Source organism: Numenius arquata, chromosome 3, assembly GCF_964106895.1.
Source record: "Numenius arquata chromosome 3, bNumArq3.hap1.1, whole genome shotgun sequence".
NCBI lineage: Eukaryota > Metazoa > Chordata > Aves > Charadriiformes > Scolopacidae > Numenius > Numenius arquata.
Genome location: NC_133578.1, coordinates 77,197,986 through 77,224,711, shown reverse-complemented (window position 1 = coordinate 77,224,711; position 26,726 = coordinate 77,197,986). Strand labels below are relative to the sequence as shown.

Genomic DNA, 26,726 nt, shown 5'->3' with positions numbered 1-26,726 from the left:
GGTGTTTCGGTTTTCTTTAGCAGGAATAATCAAACTCTGGAACAATTACAAATAGTGAAGCTTCTCCCGCATCACACAGAAAAGCAGCAAAGCAGCTGTGCTGCCTCGTGAAACTGGGGCAAACAGGCAATGCCAGTGCAAAAAGAGGTAAATATACATTAATCATAAATAAAATGCAAATACAAATCTCTAGCCTACAACAGAAGAAGAGTTCAAGTGTTTGAAACAAAATACAAAAATTTAATTTTAAAAACATCTCCAAGCCTCGAAGCCACCCGCAGCTGCAGCTCAGCTCCCAACTCCCTAGTGAGACTCCTTTGAGACCGCTCTTCCTTCATTTGAATTCCTAAACTCACCCGACTGTTTTCTCCAGGTGTGTGCCGTGTTCCAGTTGTGCACAACCACAATACAGCAGCCCCTTACGTACCTGAAATAATTAACGAGCTAATTCTGTTCCTGCTCATTAGCTAGACAGAAAGATTACTTAAATAAATGCATTTAAGCTCTGTAAATATTACTAACGCTTTGAGTCCTCACCCCCCGCCCCAGACCCTCCTTCCCAGCGAGGCATGTGCCCGTACCCCTCCTGAGTACCGGGGGGGGGTGTGTGTGTTTATTTTGTAAAAGCACTTTGTGTGCTGCTGTCGGCGCTGCTCGTGCTCCCAGCCCAGTGCCACCCTGCGGCCAGAGGCGCTGTTCGCGTTTTGGCACATTAGAGGGTAGTTCTGACCCATCCATAAACCCCTGAGGCCCAAATGACGGTGTCAGAACAAACCTGATGGGAATGCTCCAACCAGGCCCAGCTCCAACTCCCGAGGCCGAGCTCAACACGCGGGTCCTCGGCACAAAGCTCCCTCCCAGCACCGCCCAAACTCCCCCCCATCCTGGTTTTTAATCCACCAGCACCCAAGGGTGCTGCTGAAACACTTTACGAAGAGACTCTCTCCTCCGTTCAACCATTTCTGGCCATCTCTTCCAGCCCCTAAAAGGTGCGGTAGGACCTGGACCCGAGGGCTTCTGAAGCGGCCCCAGCGTACGGCAGGAACAGGAGCAGCGGCCCCTCTCGGGGCTCTGGCCCCCGCAGGGGAGACGTAGCCCCTGTCACACACACACAGATGCACAACGGCTTTCTTTGCGCTTTTATCCAAACTACAGGTACATCACAGAGATCTGTGCCCACCCTGGAGCGCTCCTTACACATGGCTAAAAAAGAAGGGGGCAGGCAGAAGGGGCGGGGGCAGAGTCTCTCGAGCAGAGTTCATGCGGACAGGTCACTGTTATCGAACCTCTCCTGGTCGTACACCTCCGCCACCACCTTCCTCCCCGCGAACCAGCGCCCGTTCAGGGCCTGAATGGCTTTGTGAGTCTCTGAGGCCATGGAGAACTCCACGAAGATCTTGACGATGATCTCGGCGTCCTCCTCCTCTCCTTGCTTCTCCTGGTAGATGATGACCCTGTTCACAGCTCCAAATTTGCCACATTCTTCTGTCACCTCTCCCTCCAGGTCATCATCAATGTCCTTTGGGTCCACCATGTTGCGAAGCACCATCACAGTGGACTGCAGAGAGAAGGCCAAGACAGAAGGATCACTACCCCCAGGAGACACTGAGATTACGTTTGCAAAGCCACGTCAGGCCGTGCAGCATCCCCCAGCACCACCAGAACACTATGGCATTGCTATTGCTATGGCATTGCAGTGTAATCCACGGAACCAGTAACGTCCCACCTTCTCAGGGATAAATTAGTACATTTTCTCCCCAGGCATCAGAAGCACAAACGAATCTCCTTCACCGGGAGCTGAGCTGTGGCCTGGCCTCAGCTGGGTGCCAGCTCTTGGGCTTTTCTTGGACACATCTTTGAAGCACAAGTGATTTGGAAATCTCTACCATTTTCCTTGTGCTGTTCCTGTCCAGTTATTTTTTGCTCTCTTATCTCCAACACCACCATCCTGTTTTCCTTGGCTCTAGATCGAGTAGAAGGTTTAACCGAGTCTTTTACACCTCTGACAAGTGCTGGCTGGCCCGGTACGTTCGTTACAGGGATAATGACAGCCCCTTCCCAGACACTCCCCCACCCCCCCATCTATGAATCTATTGCTCTGTTTAATGTTCTGAATTTTTCTGTCCTTCATTCTTGTCCTCTCTCTCATCATAACTTCCATGAAATTCTGTTTTGAAAACAGCTCAGAGTTTCATCTTCCTGTAAAAGGCTGTGGGGAAAAGGTGGACTCAACAGTTTGGAACAGGTTGCCCCGACCATGGGCCAGTCTCACTTCTTGAATTATAAGCCAAAAGGGCCCCGTGATGCTAAGTAAAGACACAGTTCAACCAGAGACACCTCCCAGCCAAGGTTCTCTGGCCTGGGGACTGATCAGAACCCTCTGAGGAGATCCTCAAGGCAGAGGAAGAACCACAAGCAGCACGTGAGCAGGAGTCCTTGTGGTCCCAGTGAGCCAGGTGTCCTGCAGGAAGCCCGTCCCACACACCGACCATCAGATCTCTGCCACATTAAGACAACTCTAAACCCAGTAGCCTCATCTGGTGACAACTGGGACCAGCCCAGGAGGTCACACCCTGCTCACCTCCTGTTTCCGAAGCAGCTTCTGCATCACCATATGGCGGGCACTGCTGCCGGATATGCTCATGTGCTCCTGCTCGCTCAGCATCTCCGGCCTCTCCGACTCCTGGAACACCTCCTCTTCCTCCTTCTCCTTCTTCACCTCCACCAGGCCCAGCGCAGGGGGACTGGCCAGGATGGGGTTCACCACTCCCACTTGTGGAATGGTGACGGGAATGGGCGGTCGGGCAGGGGTCACACCTGCAAGAGGACAAACTCTGCAGCAGAAAGGAAAGAACCAATGTTCTGCACCACCTGGGTACACACCAGCCAGTGATGACGAGGACGACAGAATCCAGACAGTTTTATTTGCTCAGCACCAACGGCCAGGGAGACACCGGCAGCACCTCAGTCAGCACAGAGGAGAAAAGCACTCAATACATCCATCATGTGCTGGCCCAGAAGGGAGAAAGAGCCCAGGATTTTGCATGGAATAACAATTATCCAGAGTTTCCCTCCCAGCACCATGCATTGCTGCTGCAAAGTTCATGTCCCTCTCGGATCTATTATATACCAAAATACATTCCTGCTCCGCTAAATAAAAAAATAAATGTTCTTGACAAAGCAGGGCGGGGAGAAGGATTTCAGCTTCGAATTCTCCTTGTGTGACCCCAGCCGCAGAGAACCGTGTTTTCTAACAGTCACCCAGGTGACAAAAGGAAGAGTGGAGGTACCTGTAATGACTCCTGGTGCCTGTGCTGCCATCACGGCCTGTGGCAGCGCCCCTAAGGGCTGGGCCAGAGTCAGCGCCGGAGACACCAGCCCAGGGGTTGCCAAGGTGCCAAGAACTGCAGCTCCTGCCACGGCTTCCTGCGGGACAGGAAAAAAAACACAACAAAACCCCCAAGTGTTAATTCCATGTCAAGAAGCCATAATATGGATGCGTTTCGGGGAGGCTCAGCTTTTTTCACCCCTAACAAACACCAGATATATAGACTCTGAGGATGACAGCTTTCCAGGGCTACTGGAGAAGGAAAAAAAGCATGCCAGCCAGCCCACCAGAGAAACGTAGAAACTAGGAGACACCAAGCCTTGGAAGGAAAAGGTTGTCTTGCAACTCAAATGTCCCCCATCCTCTCAAGCTGCCAGGCTGGTTACAGAGGGACACCCAGGGGTTCAGTGCATGGTCTGAAAGGTGCAGGCAATTCCAGAGGAATCTCTACTTGTTTCCACCTTCTACACAGATAAAGCTTTCTACTGATGCTAAGGCATGTGATGCGTTGTAAGAAGACTGATGGGAGCTCCCATCCCACCCCTCTGATGACAGCACCGGGCCCCGCGGCCACAAACCAGGTGAGGGATCCCTGACAGCTTCAGTTTTTCTAAAGTGATCCGGCAGAAGGTTACTCCTTGCCTGGTTGAAGGGACACTGCAGCCAAACCCACTACTGCGAGCACAAGGCTGCTATTTTCAAAGACCACACACTTTAGATCCAGCAACACTGCTCTGCTATCGGCCTTCATCATCACAGCCACTGCAAGCAAGTACCACGCCAACAACTTCTCAGCGAGACAGTCACAGAACTGACTTCTGCCACCACCATTTTCCTGGTAAGACCCTTACAGCTTTCGATGACTGGAAACTCTTCAAACTTCCAGATTTGATCATTGAAACATTTTATAGCCGGTTCCTTTTCTCAGTGTCGCCAGTGCCTCTTCTCCCCTCCCGTTCCCTACTCGCCTCCAGGCAGACTGTACCTGAGCAAACATCTGACCCTCCTTTCAGCGGTTTTCTGCAGTTACACTGAGCCAAACTCTTCTAGTTTCTTCCTGCGCATCAGGTTTTCCAATTCTCCCAATAACTGTGGTACTTCTCTGTACCTTCTATAAACATCCTGACTCTAGATGACCAGAAATCACACAACGTTCAAGGTGAACGCCTAGTTATATGACAAAACACTTCCATAAAACTACTGAAAATAAGGTACCTAAAATATACCCTAGGATTCCAGGGGTGTTGGTGTTTTCCAGGCTATTACACTCAGGATTTAGTTACCCGGATCCTTCTCTTCCTTGTTTTCACAGGGCTCCTATAAGCCCCGACACCATGGAGCAAAAAATTCTAAGGTTTTGTTCCTTAAATGCGGTCTCTTGTACTCAAGGCTGCATATATTTCTTACTCCCATCTGCTGCGCTACCCCAGTTCTCCCCTACATTAATAACCCATCTCAGCTTTGTGTGGCCAACTCATCCCATCAGTTCTCTTCTCCGAATCCCTAGAATAAGGCCACTAGATAAGGTCTAGATAAGACCTATCTGTAACTTCCCCAGCAGAGGGAAGGGTCAGCAATTCCCAGCACAGCTCATTTTCTTCTCTTCTCGTTTGCCTCCACACCTCAACATCTGCTGAACCACTGCGGGTCTCTTCTAACCGCTTCCCAGAGGGATCTCCTCCAGCTCCTGAACTGCCGCCAGGAGAGAATTTCAGTCTGTTCCTAGCAAAGTGTAACAGCAGTCTTAGCAAAGACAGTTCTGTTCATCCAGCGGGGGCATTTCCCTAAAACAACCAAACATTTTGCATACCTTTTTCTTTTGAAAGTGCTGTTCTTCCTTTAAAGCCTGTTTTCAATCTTTCCCTACCACTGGGATGAGAACAAAGTCTGCAGATCCTGGTTTTCCATGCAACCTATGCAGGGATCACGTTTGCTGTTCTTCAGCCCTACCTACGGGAATAGCCCTGACACGACAGACTTATTGCAAAAACCCCAAACATCTGCACACGACAAACTCCAAGCATTACACCCACCCAGGATAGAGCAACCCCAGGCCTCGTTAGCCAGGCTGCCTTGCGCCTCTAACGACAGGGAAAACGCTTCTGTGAGCGTTCAATGCTGGAACAGGCCCATCCTCATTTCTGACTACACCGGTCACCAGCTGCCCCCGCTTCTACTTCAATGGCCAAAGGAACTTTTTCTAATAGCTTTAATTCCATCACTTCTTTTGCAAGACTGACTTTTTTCCAGTCACTGTCAGGACATGAACTACCTGTGCTACTCGGCACCCCTCGCTCTTCGTTTAAGTGCAGAGACACCTCCTCCTTCCTTGGCCGGCGTGCGAATTCCAGCTCATCCCATGCCAATTCTGCAGTTCTGACCACAGACCCAAAGTTCTATCTCTGACTTAGGTTTCTCTCTCATGTCCACGATCTCTTTAGTTTCCCCAAGTTTAAAGATTAGCTGGTGTTTAAAAAAAAATGTGAAATTAAAGCCCTTAGAGGCCATGACTGCTTATGTTCTTATTTAAAATAAGCTGTTCCACACAAGAACTATGCTTGGAGCGTAAATAAGAGATACCACCTTCTGTAACTCTTCTTACTCTTCTCTCTAGTCCTCCTCACTGCCCATGTGGGAAATCGGATCTGTCCGTGTCTAAGGAAAGCCAACACGATGTCTGAGTACCTCCAGGGTCTTTCAGAACCTTTTTTCTATATATGGAATTTTGTATTTTCCTCACAGTAACAAATCCTGCAGTATTTTGCAGAAAGGAGCAGTAACATTCACCCATGTCTGTAATAGATCTCTACATTTCACCCAAGAGAATTAATGGTTCTTTCCCACAGTGATTTTGATCTGAATAATTCTAGCCATGCCTCACCTGCCTGCCTTAGCTGACTGCAGGGGTTCCCAGGCTTGCTGACTGTTTACCGGGGACACGCAAACCACCGGAGAGTTTCACGTTTCTGGCAGCTCCTTCCACCTCTGCCCTTACCTTGTGATTCACAGAAATATTTCCCAAAAAAGAGCTGTTCACAGAAGGAAGACCAGCCAGCTGACGGGCAGCGCACGCAGGCTGCACACCTCAGAATGCAAGAACCCAACAGAGCTGGAACTGGTTTCTCTCACGGGCTGTGACAATGGAGGGGGAGATTCTGCTGCCCCGGGCAAGGACGACGGTCACAGACACGGGGTGTTTCTTGGAAAGGCAGTTCTCCTCCCTCAATGCCCCCTGGTCAGAGCCAGGAGCTTCTGCTTCAAGCAAACTAAATTTGAGAACCCCTGAACTCCTGCATAACACCCAATCCTGCTCCATCACGGCATCTCCTTGTTTCTGAACAGCCTAAAGCTGTCACAGTCAGCTCCCACCCCACAACACAGGCAGAGCCTTTTCAACAACTGGGAGTGTTGTTAATGTGGCTGTTACTGCCCTCCTTAGTCTGCTCCTGTCACACACTTCCACGCATTCTTTTAGCCTCTACTATAACCCTTTCCCTAATTGCTGGTTTTCCCATCCAGACCTTCTTGCTTTCTACAACTCTCTGAAAAGAGTATGTAGCCGGGGGGGTCGGTCTCTTCTCCCAAGGAACAAGAGGAAACAGCCTCAAGTTGGGCCAGGGGAGGTTTAGGATGGATATTGGGGAAAATTCCTTCATGGAAAGGGTTGTGAAGCCTTGGCAGAGGCTGCCCAGGGCAGTGGTGGAGTCGCCATCCCTGGAGGGATTGAAAAGCCGGGCAGACACGGTGCTGAGGGACATGGGTCAGTGGTGGGTTTGTCAGTGCTGGGTCCGCGGTGGGACTTCAGAAGCGGAAAGGTCCCTTCCAACCTGGACAATTCTCTGATTCTATGACAAGGAATCCCCTCCAATGTCCCCCTGCCGTTTCTTTAACTAAAGCTCTGCCCAGCTGTGCCAGACTCCGCTCCAATACGCTGCTCTATCAGATCCTCACCAGCTCCCACACATGAGGTCCTGAGAATCAAGCATGACCCAGGCTGAGGGCTTTCAGTCACACTAGTGACCACAGTTCAGTTCGCACACTTGTCTCTAGCAGGGTCACACCACTCATCCGCCCCATTGACTCACCCGAGCCGAGGCCTTACCTGCGCTGTGATCTTTGCTGTTGCGGCTGCTGCGGCCACGGCTGCTGCTGGAGGGAGCCCTCCTGGCGTAGCCGGTGTCAGCAGAGGCATCGGAGGAGTCACGGCTTTACCAACTCGGAGATATTGGCCCCCAAGGTCAAAGAGGTTCATAGAGGAAACGGCATCTTGAGAAGACTGTGCTTTCTCATATTCTGCAGTGAGAAAGAGGAATATTTACAGATATTTTTACTCCCTTATGCCCTTTTTACTCCTAAACGCAGCCACTCTCATCCCACAACTGTGATTTTTATTTGCAAAAACGACTGCTTAGTGCTCCAGGGAGAAGATCTCAGCGCTTGGAGCTCTCTCATCTCACCCCCTTGATCACACAGCACTGTCAAGAACAGTCGGCACAGCGAGATCCCTCAACCTACATAACAGTGAGTAAAAACATCTGGCTGTTAATTATAGTTCTGAGTTCAGGCACAGATCTGCTCCACATTTATTTCTATCCCACTGCTTAATGCAATTCTTCCACTAGAGTAAAAAAACAAAGATAAAAGAAGAAAGGTGTGGATGCTGCTGCCCACTCTCCCCCTGCCCCAGCCAGCTGTTTTACCAATGAAACCATAGCCTTTGTGTTTCCCAGTGGTGGGATCCCTGGCCAGCGTGCAGGATTTGATCTTCCCAAAAGCCTCGAACACGCTCTTGATGTCGTCGTCGGAGAGGTCCTGATGAACAGAGGCCACGTAGATGCGGTTGAAGGCCCGCGCCTCCTCTGCCAGCTGGTCTATAATGGGCTGTGCCTGGCCGATATTGCTGGGCCTCCCCACCTGCGGAGAGAGCGCACAGGCCATTACAACTCACCAGATTTCCAGAGACTCACACTCAGCCACCCCACTGTCTTGTCAACCCAAACAACACCGCAGAAGGGCACAATCAGCAAAGGGCAGTGGTTGTCTCAGCTCTGGGATACAATCTGCGCTACCAAGAACCTGGACAGGCCCTGCTCTCTCCCCCACCGTTACTTCTGACCTGCCAGAGACCAGCTTCCAGACTAGAAACAATTCTGGAAGCAAAACACAATGCTGCTATATCCTTTCCGAGGCTCCTAAATCCCTCTTGGAAATCAGACACTGCAGATATGCAGAAAGTATCAGAGACATAAATGCAAGATGTAAAACATTTTGCAGAAAATCCTAGTTTCGATCCCCAAAGTTTCACCCCCTTGCTGCCTGAAAAACCACAGCCCCAACCCTTCGTTCTGTTCTGTTTGGGCTGTTTGTACGGCAGCGGTGACAGGCACAACAGAAGCCCAATGCTACTTATCTACCATGCACACAGGTAAGATATAAGAAGGCAGCCTTAAAATATCGTGAATTGCCTTTATTTTGTCCTCAAGAGATTTCCATTCTACATGTGGGTGGAAAAAACAGAGCTAACTTAGGAGAACAGGTTTCACTGGTGTGCTGGGGGCCTCTACTCAGGGAGAAAGGGACCCTGAGCCACTACGTAGGCAACGGGTTGAATATCAAGGTCTACGAGGGAACAGACTTCAGGTGACCTTCCACATGACAGCGTGTGGCGTGCACTTCTGGGCACAAACCCATTATTCACAGTGAAGAGAACTAAGAATTTTCAGAGCAGGCACTCAGCTGCTACTCACCTTTATATTTCTTCCCCCCAGCATGACAGAGTTCATCTGCTCCAGGGCCAGCTGAGCAGCTTCAGGCACCTCATATTCCACAAAAGCAAAACCCTAAGACAGAAGGAGACACTTGTTCAATCAAACCAGCCACATCTTGTCTCGAATCCAGTGCCAAGACAACACGGCCAAGACCTCCCACGCACCAGAGCCCTACTCTTGTGGCCTGAGAAGATGTTTTGTTAAAGCAGCTCTATACTAAAGCAGCAAATCACATGCAGAAGCACCGACAAAAGGCTACCTGCTTCCAGAGCCTCTCCTGCTTAGAGGGAAAATAGCAAGAGGCCACCGCACACAGGACAGCCAGCTCTTTGGCATCTTTGTGCACACCAGCCCCACAAACGTCTGCTTCCCTCTGCAGAATCCCAAAAGCAAAGGACAGCAGGAGCTACAAAGGTTCATCTCAAAGTTACTGTGCTAAAAGCAACCTGCTCCCTACGAGGATAAAGGCTCCTTCTCCTGCATGTATTCAGGAAGGAAAACCACATTGCTCAAGGGCTGTCAACCAACCTTATGTTTCATAGTAACAGAGTCCCAGGACATATCAATGCTTTTTATAGGTCCAAAAGGGGCAAAGGCCTGGCGGATGGTGTCTTCTCCCAGCTCATAGTATATGGAGCCCACATACACGCGACACATGATGGCCAGGGCGCGCTGCCTCTGCGCTGCCATCTGTATTGGAAAGAAGAACTGGCTGGTTAGATCGCGGGGTGGCCACGGACGTCAGGACCTCCTTCCCTTCCTCCTTCCCTCCCTGGAGCTATGGCCCAACAGCAGGTAGCTCCTCGCCGGGCTGCAGCACAGCCTGGCACACATAATGACAGAGAAGTGTTTTCCTGCTCGATGTGCAGACTGCTGGAGCGGACAAGCAGTACAGCTCTCTCCCAGGGGCAGGCAAATCTCTGATGGGCTCTGCCACCTTGGGAGCCTCAACTCCAACCCCACTGGTAAGGTCTTACCCCCCCCCCCCCAAGCCTGATCCCATCTCCAGCAACGCCTGCAGGAGGAGGAAATAACTTCGTTCTGGGACAGCTTCCCCCTCCAGGCAGCAAAGGTCTCGATTCTGGACACTATCACCATCCCTCCCACTCCCTCCCGCAAGGGGCAGCACGAGATCCGATACTGGGCACCACCTGGTCGCCCCCCCATCCCCCCCCCCCTTCCTCCCCGGCAGCAAAGGATGTGGAATTGGGCACCTCCTCCCCGCTCCCTCGAGCATCACACACCGCCTCCCCCCCGCCCCAGGCAGGAGGAGATCCAGTACTAGGCACCACTTCCACCGCACAGTGAAAAGCAAAGCAAAACAAGTAACCGGTTAAATGAAACTCCTCGGTTAAGTGTGTGGTGCTAGTACTTATCGCTGCCTGTTGGTACTGGCTCAGATAGTGGTGCAGCCCCCAAAGCCTCCGCCCTTATCAGTTTCGGTGCAGAGAAGGTCTCTGTGCTATTTTCTCCTAAGTATGCCTGAAAACCTGTTTGCAAGACAAATCCAGACATTTCTTACAGCAGGTATCCAAAAAAAGCAGTATATCCTTCAATTATTTTTCACCCAATTGCAATTCTAGAAGACTACAATAAAAAATGAGAGGTTTGGCCACGTCCTAGCAGCACATCTTGGGACCAAGGCAAAAACGGGGTGTTTGTAGAGGCAGCTCCCTGGGATGAGCAAGACTGAATTAGTGCGTTGGAGACATCGAGACCTTTGCTCCTGCTCTGCCCGGAACAGAGGCCGAGCAGCGGGGGCTACGGACTGCAGCAGAGGGGGTAAACGGAGCGTTAGGCTTGATGCCCCTCTCCCTTTCCAGCACCTGGCACTGAGGGGTGGGAGCTCTGAGCAACCCCCTCTTCCCCACCACTGCTGTTCAGAGGGTCTTTCACTGCAGCCTTGATGAGAGGCCGGCTCTCAGAGCACCGTAAGGAGCGTGAGCACGAGCTCCGAAGTGTCTAGGGATGCTGTGACTCAAAACAGAGGGGCAGCACTTTATGTGACAGTCACAGCAGCAGGGACACCACCCGTGCCTGCAGAAATCCTCCTCCCTCACAGTGCCCCTACGAGATCAGCACTGGCCACAGGAGGAAACAAACTGCCCGGGTTCTGCTCCCGTTATTCAGTCCAGCAGGGATTCTATAAAGAGGAAGGGTTCTCACCCCGTGCTGCTGCTCCTCAGGTGACAGTAAGTTCCCCTCTTGTCTGGGTTTAAGTATTTGAAACAGTTAAAAAACCAGCTGTTTCCAACTGACTCTGCAGTGCTGGGACTGGGAGGACTACAGCATGTGCACAGGCAGGACACCGATGGGTTGTCTCCCAGGTTCTCCAACACATCCCCAGCCGTGGCGCAGGAAAGCCAGCCAGCAGCAGCCCTCAGCCTGTGCAGTGTGTCCAGGGATGGGTTCAGAGCCACCAACCTCCTACCCCCAAGTGTCCCAGTGAAGTGCATCACCCACAGTGCCACCGACTGGATAAAAATGGAGTGTTTTACTAGGAGAGCTTCTTGGCGAGATACTGCAGCCTTGCACCAGGCAGAGGGATGTGTCACCTTCTGAAGGCTCTATATATACAGAGAGGACATTTCCTTCCTCTCAGTTATCAATGCAACCGGTGCAAGAAAAATGGCATTTGTCCTCGCCCACAGCAGGAACTCCTACAGGAGGAACCCACACCTTGCCATCCTGCAAAGAGCCTGACAAATAGGTGGGGAGGAGTTGGGAGGACTCTGCTACCTCAGCAGCATGTTAGAAATTTGGAGCTACAAAAGGACCGTGATGGCTACAGGGATTTGCAGATCACTAATCGGTAGCACCGCGTTCAGGGACGATGCAGCGCAGACCTGTGAACTAAGCACATGAGAGCGTCAGAGATTCGCGAGGAGAAATCTCATTGTTCTCACTGGCTACATTATGTAGATTTTACTGGCCACCAGCCCTTCCTCCACCTCTAAAATGGAATTTGAAGTGTCTGCAACCTTCATAAAGGCAGCAGCTCGTAGCTGTATCTGTGTAACGTCACCCTTAAGTCCTGTTATTTTAAGGACAAGCCAAATCATCTTTAAGTGTTCGTTTAAACAAAGGACATGATGCAAAACCATCACCACTAGCTCCAGTTTTAATACAAGGCCAGGAAATTGTGCTCATCTTGCTGAAGCAACAGGGAAATCTTGCACTGTAATAATTGGAGGATTAAGGAGCCAAGAAGCTTTAATCTCAGGCACTGAGATACCGCAATAGGAAGTTCAGGCTGCACTTCCTTCATGTAGGAACATCAGGAATCTTGTCAACAGGAAAGGTGTTGGACAGAGGGCTGTCTGCGTTTTCTACATCCCTGATGGGCTTCGGGATAAAGCTGAGGACTGGGAATCCCAACCACAGTGAGCTGTAGCACAGCGGCTCCGTCCATCAGCAGCAGCCTCTGCCTCCCCAGAGGGAGGAATGTCTCAGGGTAAGGATTCACAACACTGACTATGCCCTTGAGGCCAGTGAGAAATTAAACATTTCCTGTTACATTATCAGTACGCTCTTTTCGTTTCTTGCCCAGCTGTGAATAATGAGTCACAAATTTTTTTAAGCAAAATGGATGGGGCTATGCTATCAAGTCAGCGTTAATTAATTGGTAGAAGTTTCTTGGGCACGAGGGCTCAGAAACCAGCTGTGCCAAATTCACATGGAGATGGATGATTCTGTTCCATTCTGAACTTACACACCCTGTAAAATACAGTTTGGCTTCCCTGCTGACACACTACCTACTGTGGCGGTGTTAAAGGAGGGAAACCAGGTGAGTTTAGCATTAGTGCATCTTTCATTTGGGAGTACGAGCCTCTGGTTGCATTTTACACCAAGCAGAAATATTATATTCCAGCAAGATGGAAAAATATTTACAAATTTACAAATGAAGCTTTGCATGCAGAGGGGAGCTTTTAGGACACTTTCTGCAGTGGCCATTGTCCAACGTGTCTAGAAAAAGGAATGGGTTGGATAATCCCAGGTAATTAAGTTCTTTGTGGTGTCTAATTAGAAACTCCAGCACTAAAGAACTGTACAGGTTCTCTGACTCGTCCTGCAGGTTTGTTACTTCCATCCTGCTTTTACTTTACTTGACACATGCCGTATTCGCCTAGTCTGGAAACATGCACAGTAACGAGCAGTCTTACACCTGGGCTACGACAAGTTCTGCAAAGCTCTATGCCCCAGTCCTCCCAGCACCTTAGCTGCCAGGGCTCCGGCGCTGTGAGTTTGTTCCACAAGAAGTCGCCCATTTGTGAGTTACCTTGGCGGTTAGTTTTAGGTCGGGACCTCAGAACTGTAGCATCCCTAGAAATGCAGCTCCCACAATTTCACGGGTGTGTTCAGAACTGTTGGAAATCTAAAGCTTTTCTTTGCCAACTGCCTCCAGGACCCCGAGTGCCAGTGTCCCAGCAGACTGCACCCAGCCCGGGGTCTTCCTCGGGGGAGTTTACACTTTGCCTCTGCTTGTTGTGCTTGTCCATAACGGGTGGGAATGTGGGAGGGTTGTGCTGGGTTGAATTAAAACATGGTATCACCACTATGTACTTCCCCACTCTAGGCCCTGACTAAGACATAGTGCCCAAGAAGAAGTGAATATGTCTATTGACCGATTGTAAAGGTGAGAGAGGATCTCCAAAGCCCATTGTCACTGCTGCCATCTGAAAGACAGTAAAGACAGAGTTCAGTCTGTTGGAGCTGAGCATACTACGGCTGTTTGTAAAAACTCAAGCAGAGCGGCGGCACAGGGAACCTGTGAGAGAGGCCTCTCCTTCCTTGCCCCTCACTGCCTGGTCCCAAGGACTGTCCGGCGCTGGGACCTGCAGATTCCAGTCCCACCAGGTCAGGGTGGAGTTGTGCTGCTGCCACTGCCTCGGGAAGCAGGGTCTTCTCCCAGGGGGGACTCAAGGCAATAGTAACCTCTGCAACCACTGTCATTGATTCACCCCCAGCATTTATAAAGGAGCCCCTCAACTAGGTCCGACACTCAGAAACACGCACAGCCCTGAAAGGCCGGAGTTGCTGATGTGGCAAGTGCATCCACAGTGATTCCTCGGGAAAAGACATCCAACATCTCAAAGCCGTTATTTTGGGCTTCCTAACTTTGAGGAGTAGGCAGTGAGATGTGTTCAAGAACCCTCTGAAGGAAGGGAGATTATACACCAGTTAAGAAGTCTCCCAGTACACGGGCGTTCCAGCATTCGTGGGAATCGCCAGCAGAACTTCCCTGAACTTGAGAGAGCGCGGGGGTGACGGGGAGGGAAGTGGGGTATTACTGCCAATTACGGGAGAGACGGGTACCCCCCCTCAAGCAGAGGGGATGGTGAAAGGACACTGTTCCCAGTAACCCTAGGCACCACCTTCAACGAAAGTCAAAAGTGAAACCCACAGCAAATTCTCTGGCTTCTGGCATTTCAAGAAGCATCTGGCCAGCCAAGAGGAGAGAAGCTCTTAGCAATTTACTTTTTGACTGAGTGAAATCTGGGGGCAATTTGCGCAGGTGAATAAAGGGGGTTTCTCTAGTGAGCTGAAGACAGTATATTTCACTTTCACTGTGGAAACACAAGCGCATGTACCCAGCTCCAGAAGGCCTCAGGGCTGTGCTCTGGTTCTAAGTGCAAAAAGAACTCCGCCTCCTTGGGGAGAGTAAGAGACAGAAGGAGCATCTCAGAGGGTCTCTCACCTGAAGGTTGGTGAGCTGCTGCTGCTGGTGGGCGATGGTTTGCTTCACCAGCACACTCTTGATGCTCTGCTCCATCGCATACTTCTTTGCCTAGAAAGAAAAGAGAGTCTGTAGTCATCGGACAATACCACAGAGCAGGGACGGATGCCTGATTTCACACCACAGTTCCCCACAACCACACAACTGGCTGCCAGTGGAACTTTCCGGCGCTCCAGCCCTAAGCACTAAGGCACTGAGCATCAGCCAGCGGCCAACAGCTTACTAACATCTCAGTCTGCATCTTGGAGTCAGGAGCCCTGAAATACAGCATAACGCTCGAGCAGAGGATTGGATGGACTCGATCTGCAGCAGGCACGGTGTTAGGAAAGCAGCATGCACTACACACCTCGCATTTTCCCTCGTCCGCCCTCTGCCCCTTAGATCCCACCATGGCACCTTACCTGCTGGGACGAGGGCAGGACAGATAGCCTCCTTCAAGTCCTCTCCACTCAGAGAGCAGCTGGACAAAGAGTTTCTACAAAAGGGAAGGGCCTCCAAATCCCCATGTCCAGTCTCTCAACTGGGCACTCCCCCTCCCTTGTCTTATCACATCTGGCCTAGTCTAGTTTGGAGGACCCATGGCTTCTGCTCACTAAAATGCTCCAGCTCTCCCTCTCTGGTTCCTCGCCTGCAGACACAAGACCGATTTGTCTTTTTCTTTCGGTCTTCTACAAATTTGACAAAGTCTGAGCTTTACACCCCGCGGTGTTGACATGGAGGCTCTTTGTCAAGGGACACCTAATACCCACGTATGTGCCTACTCCCAGGGGACGGTACGGACACATTCAGCCAACCCCTCAGGCACCTGCTCTCCATGGCTGTACGTGTTTGGGAGGTGCCAGGGAACGGGAGGCTCTAAACCGTGGATTTGAGACGTGTGCTTCGGAAACCTGGAAATGGACAAGGGGATTTACAGCTGTCAGCTACGGAGAAGCCAGAGGAAACGAGGCCGTTTCACACTGTGAGCCAAACAACACACACACACACAAGCAGCTTCAACTTCACGGGAACATTCACACCAAGCCTACCTAGAACAAAGCTTGACTCGTCTCACCGGAGCATGGCAGACACCTAGCCCACAGCTCCTGGTTTTGGGTTCTTTCCCCTCTTTTCCCAGCTCTGCTCTCCTCTCAGTAAGCCAGGCATCACTCACTCCCATCGGGAAAGGGGTCAAGAAGTCAGTAACCTCCCCCCCCAGCTGTATAAAACAGGACCAACCACCAGAAATCAGAGCTGGACCAAATTTGATCTGAATTAACACAGGTTGGCTCAAACGGGTTGAGAATACTTGCTACAACAACATGGGAAAGAGCATAAGGAAAAAACAGGTATTTCATGATGTGTTTGTGTGTGGACAGAATAAAAGAGCAGCTGGAGCATATCAGAAACCTGTTCCTGGGGGAGCACAGCCCACTCCTTGCAGTAGCTTTGCGGCAGTTGCATATTGGCTTAGAATTACAGTGTCATCTTAAGATGTTATTTATTTATGATTTTGATTATTTCTTTTTAATTAAAACACTCTCCCCACCCCAGCAGCAAATTCCACATCATGCTCCCCCAAAAGCATCTATAAACTCTAAACCAAAACAAGGAATTCTTGAGCACAAATTGGAGAGTGTGAATCCGCACGCAGCATGGCCATTACCCCGTATGCATTCTTGGCAGGAGAGCTCCCTTTTAAAACCCCACAAACAAACAAAAAAAACCCCAAAACCCAAATGAACAAGCAAGAGTGCTAAGAAGCAAATTCACATCCAGTTTACTCACTTTCTGGAGAGCTTCTTGCTGTTCTGGTGTGAGGGGAGGAAGCCCCAGCTTGGCTGCTGTGCTTTGTCCATTTTCCATCTTAATGGACTCTGTGCCCTGAGAAAATAGAAAAATACTAATGAAAAACCTGTTCTCACAAAAGCGACCAATTTCTTCATTCCCAGAAACCCAAAGCACTTAATGTCAGAATGTCACAATTGCCTAAAAAGTCTTCCCAAATCTATTAGTAATTCATGAAAACCTGTTAATATTCTCACCACTCCCTATGGGAGAGCCATCCCATCAACTGTACAAACTGATGAACGTGTTGGATACTTAAAGATTCCCCTAATCACTAGATTTAGAGAAATTAAATAACCCCCAGCCCTCACTCAGATCAACTCCATCCTACCTCACAACAGTTAAACTCTCTCCAATGTACCCATCTATTTCCTCCTTCCACCTCGTCCTACACTGGTCTGTCACCCTTGGGTTCTCAAGTTCTCTTCTTAAGATCTGCTCTGAAACCTTTCCAAACCCTGTTCTGTTCCAGGATCCGAGTAACAAAGCAGCACTAGCTCATCCTCAGCACAAGATACCGCCCGTCCCAAACCAAACATCAGAACAGGGCTAGAAAGAAGCTTCTGGGCTACTGAACCAATTTTCACAATTTCAGATATACGTGTAGCTAACAGACGTCAGCCGTCTTTGTGTCCTGGCTGTTCTACTGACCTCCCTGCCTCACACTCATGGTTTACACTGAAGCCCACTCCTGGGAAACAACTGATCAATTATTCCTACTCTGTTAAGTAAGAGTAGGTTACTCTCTACTTACTCTAACTCATCAACCTGGTTGTGGCTAGAGTGCTTTGGCATCCCCAAAGTGCCATCACATAATTTGCAGTCAAAATAGGGTTCATCGTTAAAAACCCATTAACAAATATCTCAGTCCTCCAGTAAAAAAAACCAAACCAACAAACAAACCAAACCAAAACAAAAACGTAAGTACTTTGTAACAAGCAGAGTATAGAAAAAACAAACAGACCCATTCAGATGGCAAACCAAACCCAACTCTCCTGGCATAGGAACAAAACTGTCACTTGGAAAAGATATAATATCAAAGTAATGGGCATTTTAGCAGAAGGAACAGCGAGTATTCCCGCTAATTCGGTTCCCATTTATTCAGAACAATCACTTGCTCATGGCACTCCTGGCACTGGCGAACGACGTAGACATTTCCTGTGGGCACAAATGTCTCTGGAGACCACTGACCTCCCCCAGAAAAAAAATAATCTTACAGGTACATCAAGACCTTACAAACGTAATACCAGAATGGAGAACAGCAAAAAGCTATTTTCTGGCTACATCTGAAGCCTCAGAGAGAAACCCATGGCTTTTGGAAGCAGAAATGCATCCCGGCTGCACACAAACTGCGTGTCTCATTGCAGCCTCTTTATCCCGCCACAAGGCAAAGGGGAACATGCACCGATAAAAGGGATGAGATGCTGTAACAGCTGCCAGAGAGCCCTGGGGACAGCAGAGCGATTCAGGTAAAAGTACACCCCAGTTCTACGAGGAGAGCCATTCCCCGTTCATCTGACTGCTCCCAGCACAGCCTCTGCACCGCAACAGCTGCCAGAACCCCCAGTGGGCACAGACCAACCACCCATTTCCTTCACAAGCACAAGTCCCCGACAGTCCAGTTTTTCACTTATGTCATTTTCATATTTTTTCTGTATATTGATACATAGAATGTTCTGTTTGTGACGGAGAGGAAAACAGATAAGACACTTTAACCACGTGAATTCTTTCCACAGAAAATGACAAATATCACTTAAGTGTAAGTGAAGCTCAAGCACATTCATATGGTATTCTCAATTTAGGGTAATAATTTAGATTTTAAGCATTACTGTGGAATTAACAGAAATTGCCAAGTTCAAGAAGTGAAAAACAGCAGAAGGCCCCTTGGCCCAGCCCCAGGGTAATGAGCCTCAAGCCCTGCCACTAAAAAGGAAGGGGACACGGAGCACAAGAGCCCCAAAATTCCAGGCTCCCAAGTGCCTCTTTGTCCCCAGCAATGGCCAGTTCCAGCTGCAGGAAGAGAAGCTCCAGCGCTGCAGCCCGGCCATACCCAGCCCATCCAGAACCTACTGAAGGCTGCAATCCCCAGCTGGCGGCTGGCCCACCCGCCCTGGTTGCCTGTACAGTAGCTGCAGGATGGTGACATTACAAGGTCCTGCACACAGACCCCCCCAGCTGACACCCCCCAAGCCGTGACAAAGGGACTCTGCACCAACTTCTCCCTCAAGGCAGGGCTGCCACAAACCCTTTCCTCCAACTGATCAGGGGGATTGATGCTAAACGCTGCTTGGTCAGCTCATTACCACATTTCTTATTTTACTCACTGGGTATAAAGCGAGGTCACATTCTGTTTAAGCAGGTAAACTTCAATCGGTGCATGCAGGAAAAGGTGATTTTACAGCCTGTCACAGTGCACACACCATCAGTTTATCGCCCCCACCATACACACATTAATTTGTATGTTCTAACAAATGCAACATTTACCACCATGTTGCCCAGTTGTTCTTTATCCTGAGGTCCTCTGGCAATGCATTTGCCTAAGTGACAGTCACTGCTGGACTAACTGTTGTTCTGACTGAACTGCTCTACTCCTTCTCATAAGGTGAACTGTGCTCATTTTCCCAACAGAATCCTCTTCATTCCTTGCGAGGATGCGGAGCGGGACTGGTCTGACTGCACCGTGGGGAGCTCCCTCCCACGTCCATGCAAGCAGAGGAAGAAGCAAGTGTGAACAGAGCACGAGGGTGCCAGTGCTGGCACCATCCATTCCACAACCTCACCTCCTTCTTGGCTGAAAGCAGCAGGGTCTGGGCCTGCCTTTGCTGTTGGCGTAAGTTCTGCCTGTATCACCCACCAAAAGCAGAACTAGCCTCTTCTCTCAACTCAACCTTCAGCCACTGAAAATACCAGAAGGGACAAACACCACGGTTGACACGTAGTAGGTTGAAGAGACTCGTGTCTGTGAACACTACCGGTTTCAGTATAAAAACTACCATGGGAAAAACTGCAGTCAACAGCAGAAAACAAGGCATTTAAGTACTTCCTTTACCAGTCTCCCACCAGGCTACGAGGCTTCCCCTGGTCTCTGTGGGACTGTCCTGGGCAAGGAGAGGAGCTCACCGACCCGGGAAGCAGAGAGAGGCTCAGGACGAGCCCGCTGATGCTCTGAGAGATACGCCCCACATCATTCTTACTGTTACAATCACAGCAACAATCCAGACTGCTGGTTTCGTGCAGTCAGGCTCAAGTTCACCCTAAGGGGTTTGGGAGCATTTTCTAGGCCCAATGAACACAGAACAGATGCAAAATGAACCCTTTAACATAAAAGTGTGTTCTACAAGTGTCTGAATACAATGCTCTAGAGTTGCAGTTTCTTCACGGGTCCCTTCAGACCAGTTGAACGGCAGCAGATTGTGTAAAGTAATCCCAATCTATCACTATCAACAGAGAAATGACTGTTGCTTCCCTCTTTCCTGGCACCTTGGGGTAAAGCCACCCCCAAGAAAAGGCTCAGCACAATTAATTGCCTTTGCTGGGCAGCAACGCAACAGCACCTGGAGAAAAGCAGTCGGGGCTTTCTACCAAGGCTGGCCGCCTTGGCCACTGCCTTATTTGAACGCACCATCACAGTCAGGGGGGAACAAGAAACATGGGGGAGAAGTTGACAAGAGAAGCAGGAGAACAAGAGCTTCTTTTCATAGAATCATAGAATTATCTAGGTTGGGATCATCGAGTTCAACCATCTACCCTACTCTACAAAAAAAAAAAAAAAAGAGAGAAATTTCTTTTAAAAATTTAAATTTCTTTTAAAAGAGAAATAAATAGAAAGTGGATACCTGGTGCTATGAGCATTGCTTCTGAGCGCTGCTTGGCCCTTTAAGGTGGTTTGAACTCCAAGAGTTCAGGCACATTCGTTGGAAATTTATTACATGGCTGAGAATTTCTCTGAAGTATAAACACACACAAGAGAAAGAAAAACACAGTCTTGTTTATTTCGGGAACCATTAACAAGCAAACAACATGAAGATTCAATAAGACAGAGATGGAAAAAGGACTGATGAAGGACCTGGCCAGTACACTCAGTTTAATCCTTGCTCTACCACCTCCATCGGTGCTTGGGAATCTGTGTCTGTCTCAATATTTTCATGCTACACCCCCCCATGCCAGTTGTGAAGCTGGAGGAAGCATCCCCCGAGTGCTGGTCAAAGGCAATTCTTTTACATGCACAATGGGTTATTTTACAGAAAAGGTACTCCGTCAAGTAGATAAATATATTGGGAGCATTTTGCCACTATTTATTATCTAAATCTTCATGGATTCAGCTGTGAGCTCTGTAACTCAGCGAGCCTTTCTGTGCACAATGACCTTTTGCTATTCCTGAATTTCTTTAGCAATATCCTTTCCACTCAGCATAGAATCCTTCTTTTGAAACAGGGAGGAGCAGCAGTGCCGGTAAGTTATTTCCTCTGTTACTCTAAGTGTGTGCAAGTACTGCACCGCCAACATCTGGAGCATGGGGCATGCCCACATTCTTTCCGCCATCCTGTCAGATGTGTTCTATAAGGAATGGGCAGGGATTGAAACCTTTCAAAACGTGTCATTCCCAGCATGGCATGACCAAACTGTTGACATGACCCTCTATTTGGCCAGTAACATCTCTTCTATTTAAATGAGCAAGGAGATTCTATGCCAAATTTCACCAATGCTGTCCAGTAGCACAACACAGTTCTTCCAGAGCACCAAATCCTGTGTGAATCCAACACCTGAAACATGAAAAGTCTTAAATGCAGGCACACAAGTGATCTATGTCCTCTTGAAACAACTCCCTGTGATGCTTCTTCACTGCATTTCTAGAACTCCTGCCCACTGGATCAGCACTGAGAATTCAAATGCCTCCTAGACGTGACCTTTATAAGCTCTGCGTTATCACTTCTCTGCCACGGAACCCAGAGATCACCCGCTTCTCCATTTCCAGCTCTCAAAGGAAGAAAACTCCTGTTCCTGACAAGCTACAGTACAGGGCTGAAATAAATCAATATGCACGTGATCCTCTGGATGACAAACAGAGTAAAGTAAGACACAAGGGAACACATTCCTCCCCCGCAAAAGGATGACCCCTTTCCCTGTCCATCAGCTCACCGTCTCACTGACAAACCTCCCAGCTAACCCTTTTCCCTGTGACACCGTGACAGACCCACAGCGAGTGCAGCAAGCGTTTGTGTGTGATGGCAACGTCCACCCTGGGCTCCTCTGAATCACAACGTCTCTCCACCGCTTGCTCTAGGCAGGAGATCGCTCTCTTGCTCTTACTTCACACTGTCAGGCTGCAAAATGACTTCTGCCAATGTGAAATGTGACAAACTCCTGAGATTCCTGACACAGCTTCTGCCACAGGTATAAGAATTTACTGCCAATAAAAAGCTAATGAAATCCAGGCAGGACAAATGCTCCATCCTGCACCTGGGACGGACTAACCCCTGCCACGGTCCAGGCCAAGGAGCCGCTCTGGAGATGGAAGGAGGGGTCCCCTTCCTTGGTGCCAGAGCACAGCACCCTGGGCTGCACCAACAGGAGCGTAGCCCACAGACGGGTAGTGGGACCCCTGCTACGCTCAGTGCTGCTTCTTTCCGGCACCTCCCACTGAACACAAACACACCCAGCAGGCAGACCGCTCTCCCCAAATCAGCTCAGAGAATCTGGCAGTGCTCCAGAACCATACAGTGAACTTAACAGTGTGCCCAGGTGGCCAACAGCACCCTGGCCTGCATCAGCAATAGTGTGGCCAGGAGGACTAAGGCAGTGATGGTCCCCCTGTACTGGGCACTGGTGAGGCCCCACCTTGAGTGCTGGGTCCAGTTTTGGGACCCTCATGAGAGGAAAGCCATTAAGGGGCTGGAGCGTGTCCAGAGAAGGGCAACGGAGCTGGGGAGGGGTCTGGAGACCAAGGAGAAGGGGCTGGAGAACTTCTGAGGAGCAGCTGAGGGAACTAGGGGGGTTCAGCCTGGAGAAAAGGGGGCTGAGGGGAGACCCCATCGCTCTCTACAGCTCCCTGAAAGGAGGGTGTAGCCAGGGGGGATCGGTCTCTTCTCCCAAGGAACAGGCCATGGGACAAGAGGAAATGGCCTCCAGTTGGGCCAGGGGGGGTTTAGGATGGAGATTGGGGAAAATTCCTTCCTGGAAAGGGCTGTGAAGCCTTGGAAGAGGCTGCCCAGGGCAGTGGTGGAGTCGCCATCCCTGGAGGGATTGAAAAGCCGGGCAGACGTGGTGCTGAGGGACATGGGTCAGTGCTGGGTTGGTCAGTGGTGGGGCTCCATGAGCTGAAAGGTCCCTTCCAACCTGGGTAATTCCATGACTCTCATTTTGGTTGCTAAGACCTACTGTCACTGATGTCACCAACAGAGAGCTCACATTCCTCTTGCAGGGAAGGGCAAATTATCTAACTCAGTTGTGAGTTTAAGAACACAAAAAGACAGACAGGCAAGTAATCACACATGAGTATATTACGGGATGGCAAAAAGGGCTAACAATATTACTGAATACATAGAAATAACACTGTAATGTTTTTATCTTTATAAACGGAACTGATGAGACAAGTAAGAGACCTACCATATCGTATCCATTTCTGGTATATTTCTATTTCAAAGAATGTCACGACAGAAGTGATGCAAAAAAAAAGTTCACAAGAGCAAGAGATCAGGTAAATACCAAAAGGCAAAGGCCTGCACATCATCCTGAAGCGACGTCCCTGGGGGTGAGGAGGCACCAGGTGCCAAAGGAGCATTTACAAGGGAAGCCCATCAAGGACCAAAGATGGGACAGACAACACTGTCACAGTATGGACACCAAAAGCAGTGGCACCAAGTGTCTCAAGACTACTTAATTGGTTTAAAAATATAAGTTTCTTAAGCAAGACATTAATGATTTAATCTGTTGTAACAGGTGATTGTATTTCTAACACTAAAAGGTACCAATCAAGTAACTGAGAAATTTAATTAGAATTGCATTAATAATTAACTATACCTTCATATGAATTTTCTGGTGTTGTCACACATACATCCCCTCCACGTTACAAATAGATCTTGCTTGTGGCAGCAGGACAGAAACTATGAGCTATTTAAAACACGCAGAAGAGATTTTTTTCAAGAACTACTTCAGGTGAAAAGAAGAAATACCTGCAGTCTGGAAGGATCCTGTACTGGTCCTCATAAGCTTCATGGGGAACTTAATTACTCCAGGCTAAGAAAATTTATCCCATAAACATATAGCTGAATTTTAGATCTCAAATGTGGATACACAACTACTTCCTGTAACACATGACTTTACGGTCAGAATCAAGAACGGTTAGTTTAACTTTTACAGTTAATAGTATTTGAGGAGGACCTATTACTATTGACATCTCTGCTGTAGCTGCGTATTGCCTTCCTGCTGAACAATGCACGTGTGCACAGCTGATGTTCTTCAAAACATCTCCAAATTCACATACAATTCAGGGAGCTGCAAATTAGTTAATCTGCCAGATGTTAAGTACTGGAAATGTCTGTGCAGGATCGCCCTGCAGGGACTGTTCCCTCCCAACACAGCAGACTTACTACAGAACACACACCTGCCGATGCTCAATAAACTGCTTGCAGACAATGTGTTCCTCCTACCAACAGCAGCAGCAAGAGCAGCCTAACAATGCAAAGGTGAAGTAATTCCAATAAAGTTGGGGAAAAGAAAGAAAAGCTGAAGCTTAACTCTCCCCCAGTTAAATCTTTTCCCAAACACACTTAAAATTTTCCTAAAGCTTCCTTCAGCAATTAAATTCAATGTCTGGTAGGCCTGTCCTAGTTACAATGATACCATACTTCTGATTCCCACAGTTACTGATGAGAACCAGATAAAAATACTTATTTGTTGGGAAGACAGATTTTGCCCCAGCAGCAGCATATGGCAGTCCTTTCCTTAATTAACTACGGGACACAGGAGGGTGCTTCCTCTGCTCCATGAATCAACCCACAAACTCCCACTGACAACAGGGCAGTCCCAAGGGAGTGCCTGTAAATTAAAAACAAAAAAATACCCCATGAAACAAAGCAAAACAAAGGAAAAGACCCCTTGGAATTACTGAATTTATGCGAGTCTGGGGACACACACAGCCCACGTGAGGAGAGGAAAAGGCTGTTACAGCTCTGACTCCAGAAGGAGTAGAGTTTGCCGCAGGGGAAATGTGCCCGTATGGCAAGCCGAGGGGCATGGCCCAGAGCAGCAGTGTGGGGAAAAGAGTCAAAATATGCAGATGAAAGAAGAGCCATGGCCAGCAGAGCTAACCCAGGACAGCAATGCAGCATGCCACAACAGGGATGTTCTGGGTAACAAAGCACAGTGGTACAGAGCTGTTACTGTAAGCAATGGCCTTTGGCACCAAGCGAAATTACAGTTGCAAAACTACTTCAGTATAAACTCTAATCCTACCTAAAATTCAAACGAGAAAGCATTGTCATTTTAATACGCATATATGGAACTATACAATGACACCACAGGAACTGGCTGAAGCAGAGTTCTGTGGCATAAAGGACGGTCACCACCTTAGCTTTCAGGAAAGCCAAAATCTCTTCTCCTCACGCATCCTAAGCAATATCACATTCCTTCGGTTTCGATCATCTTTGGAATTATATTTAATTATATTTAACCTCGTGCTCAGGACTTCAACACTCACTCCCAACGTTAACCTGGCAAAGCCCCATACTTAACGAAGTCGTAATTAAGCAAAAATGAGATGGGAAACAAAATGAGTTATTTATATTTGCTCCTGATTATGAGCACCAGTATTTGTAAATCCAAAAAAAGGAATACTGTGAAAGTCAACTCCATCAGGGTTCAAATGCACAGCCCTAAAGAAAAACAGAGCAGCTTTACAATTAGATCTAGTCACGAAACAAAGCAAATATTTTCTATTAAAACAATGGGGGGGGAGGGGACAAGAAAAGCAGAAAACACAAAAGCATTAAGAAATACCCTGCTGTGTGTCACACCAAGGGTCTGTCCGACCCAGTGCTCCATGAGCATCTGATGGTATCTGGAGGGAGCACACGAGCTGGGCCACCCCCTTTGCGGTTCCTCAGCACCCACAATTATACTACGGCCTGCCTTCCCTGGAGGCTTCCACCCAACAGGCTTCGTATTGCCATTTTACACAATGCCACACGTAGCCAAAAATAAAAATGAGTAGTCCAAGGAAGGACGAATAGTGCCCCAGTGAAGGGCTATAGTTTCCTCTTTTTAAGGCTAAGTCACAAAAAACCCAAACAAGCCACATGAGAGTGCTCTTTTGCTTTCTTACAACATTAGCAGTCTACTCAGGGAAGCTCTAAAGAACGTTCCTGAAAACACAAAGAACTCTTATAAAAATCAATACTGTTGGGGTCCCTTCGTGAACACATAAAGGAAGCAATAGGAAATACAAAAATAACCACTGCCTATTAAGTCTGGTAGGAAAGGTGACCCTCACTTTCTAACCTCAGGCTAATAGGCTCTGGGAGAGAATGGTCTCTGCTAAATACTTTCAACCCCCCCCAGTACCTAGCCACATCTCTTTAAACAAATGAATTTCTGAAACCATCAACCAAGCCCAGATGAAGCACCGCGCGTACCCCAGCGCAGCGAAGCCCCCTCCTGAGCCCGGAGCGGGCCCCAAGCACCGGCCGGGCCCCAGCGGCACCGGGGGAGCGCACGGCGACGGTGGAGACCCATCCGCTGCACCGCCAGAGCCCTCCCCGACAGGGCCACAAGAGGAAGACAGCCGCCTCCCCCGTTACTGGCGGGCCCCGGAAGGGACCGGCACAGGGGGAAAGGCCGCCCGCGGCGGGCCCACAGCCACCCCGGTCCCCGCCGCGCAGGCCCCGACCTGCAGCCCGGCCCGGCCCAGCGGGACCCGCCGGGCGCGACGCCCCGTGGACAAGGCGAGCCGCCCCCCTCCTGCGGGCCGGCCTGAGCCCACCGCCCCAGATCGCCCGCGGGAGGGCGGCGGCCGCACCGCTCACCAGGGAGATGGTCGTTGTGGCCGCCATCTTGTCCACCCCGTCGG

At 49.4% G+C, this 26,726-nt stretch overlaps 1 protein-coding gene across 2 annotated transcripts; it reads right to left on the bottom strand.

The window, feature by feature from the left end:
• On the bottom strand, nucleotides 1-26,726 carry PUF60 (poly(U) binding splicing factor 60). 2 transcript variants are annotated; one of them, XM_074144745.1, is made up of 11 exons: nucleotides 26,683-26,726; nucleotides 16,601-16,696; nucleotides 14,795-14,884; nucleotides 13,722-13,772; nucleotides 9,625-9,786; nucleotides 9,076-9,168; nucleotides 8,029-8,242; nucleotides 7,431-7,621; nucleotides 3,291-3,426; nucleotides 2,582-2,817; nucleotides 1-1,558 (listed from the first exon to the last, which is right to left on the bottom strand). In XM_074144745.1, the coding sequence occupies exons 1-11, from the start codon at nucleotides 26,707-26,709 to the stop codon at nucleotides 1,259-1,261; spliced, it is 1,596 nt and encodes a 531-aa protein (XP_074000846.1). In that variant the 5' UTR covers nucleotides 26,710-26,726; the 3' UTR covers nucleotides 1-1,258. The 2 variants fall into 2 exon arrangements, with proteins under 2 accessions (XP_074000846.1, XP_074000847.1); XM_074144746.1 differs by lacking the exon at nucleotides 13,722-13,772 and having other exon boundaries at nucleotides 26,683-26,725.

Excerpts from the sequence above, each read along its gene's own strand:
- PUF60 (XM_074144745.1), bottom strand. The coding sequence starts at position 26,709 with ATGGCGGCCACAACGACCATCTCCCTG. Across the intron at positions 13,773-14,794 it reads AGCAGCTCACCAACCTTCAG|ATGGCAGCAGTGACAATGGG; the intron begins GTGAGAGACCCT and ends ACTGTCTTTCAG. Across the intron at positions 2,818-3,290 it reads GGCACCAGGAGTCATTACAG|GTGTGACCCCTGCCCGACCG; the intron begins GTACCTCCACTC and ends GTCCTCTTGCAG.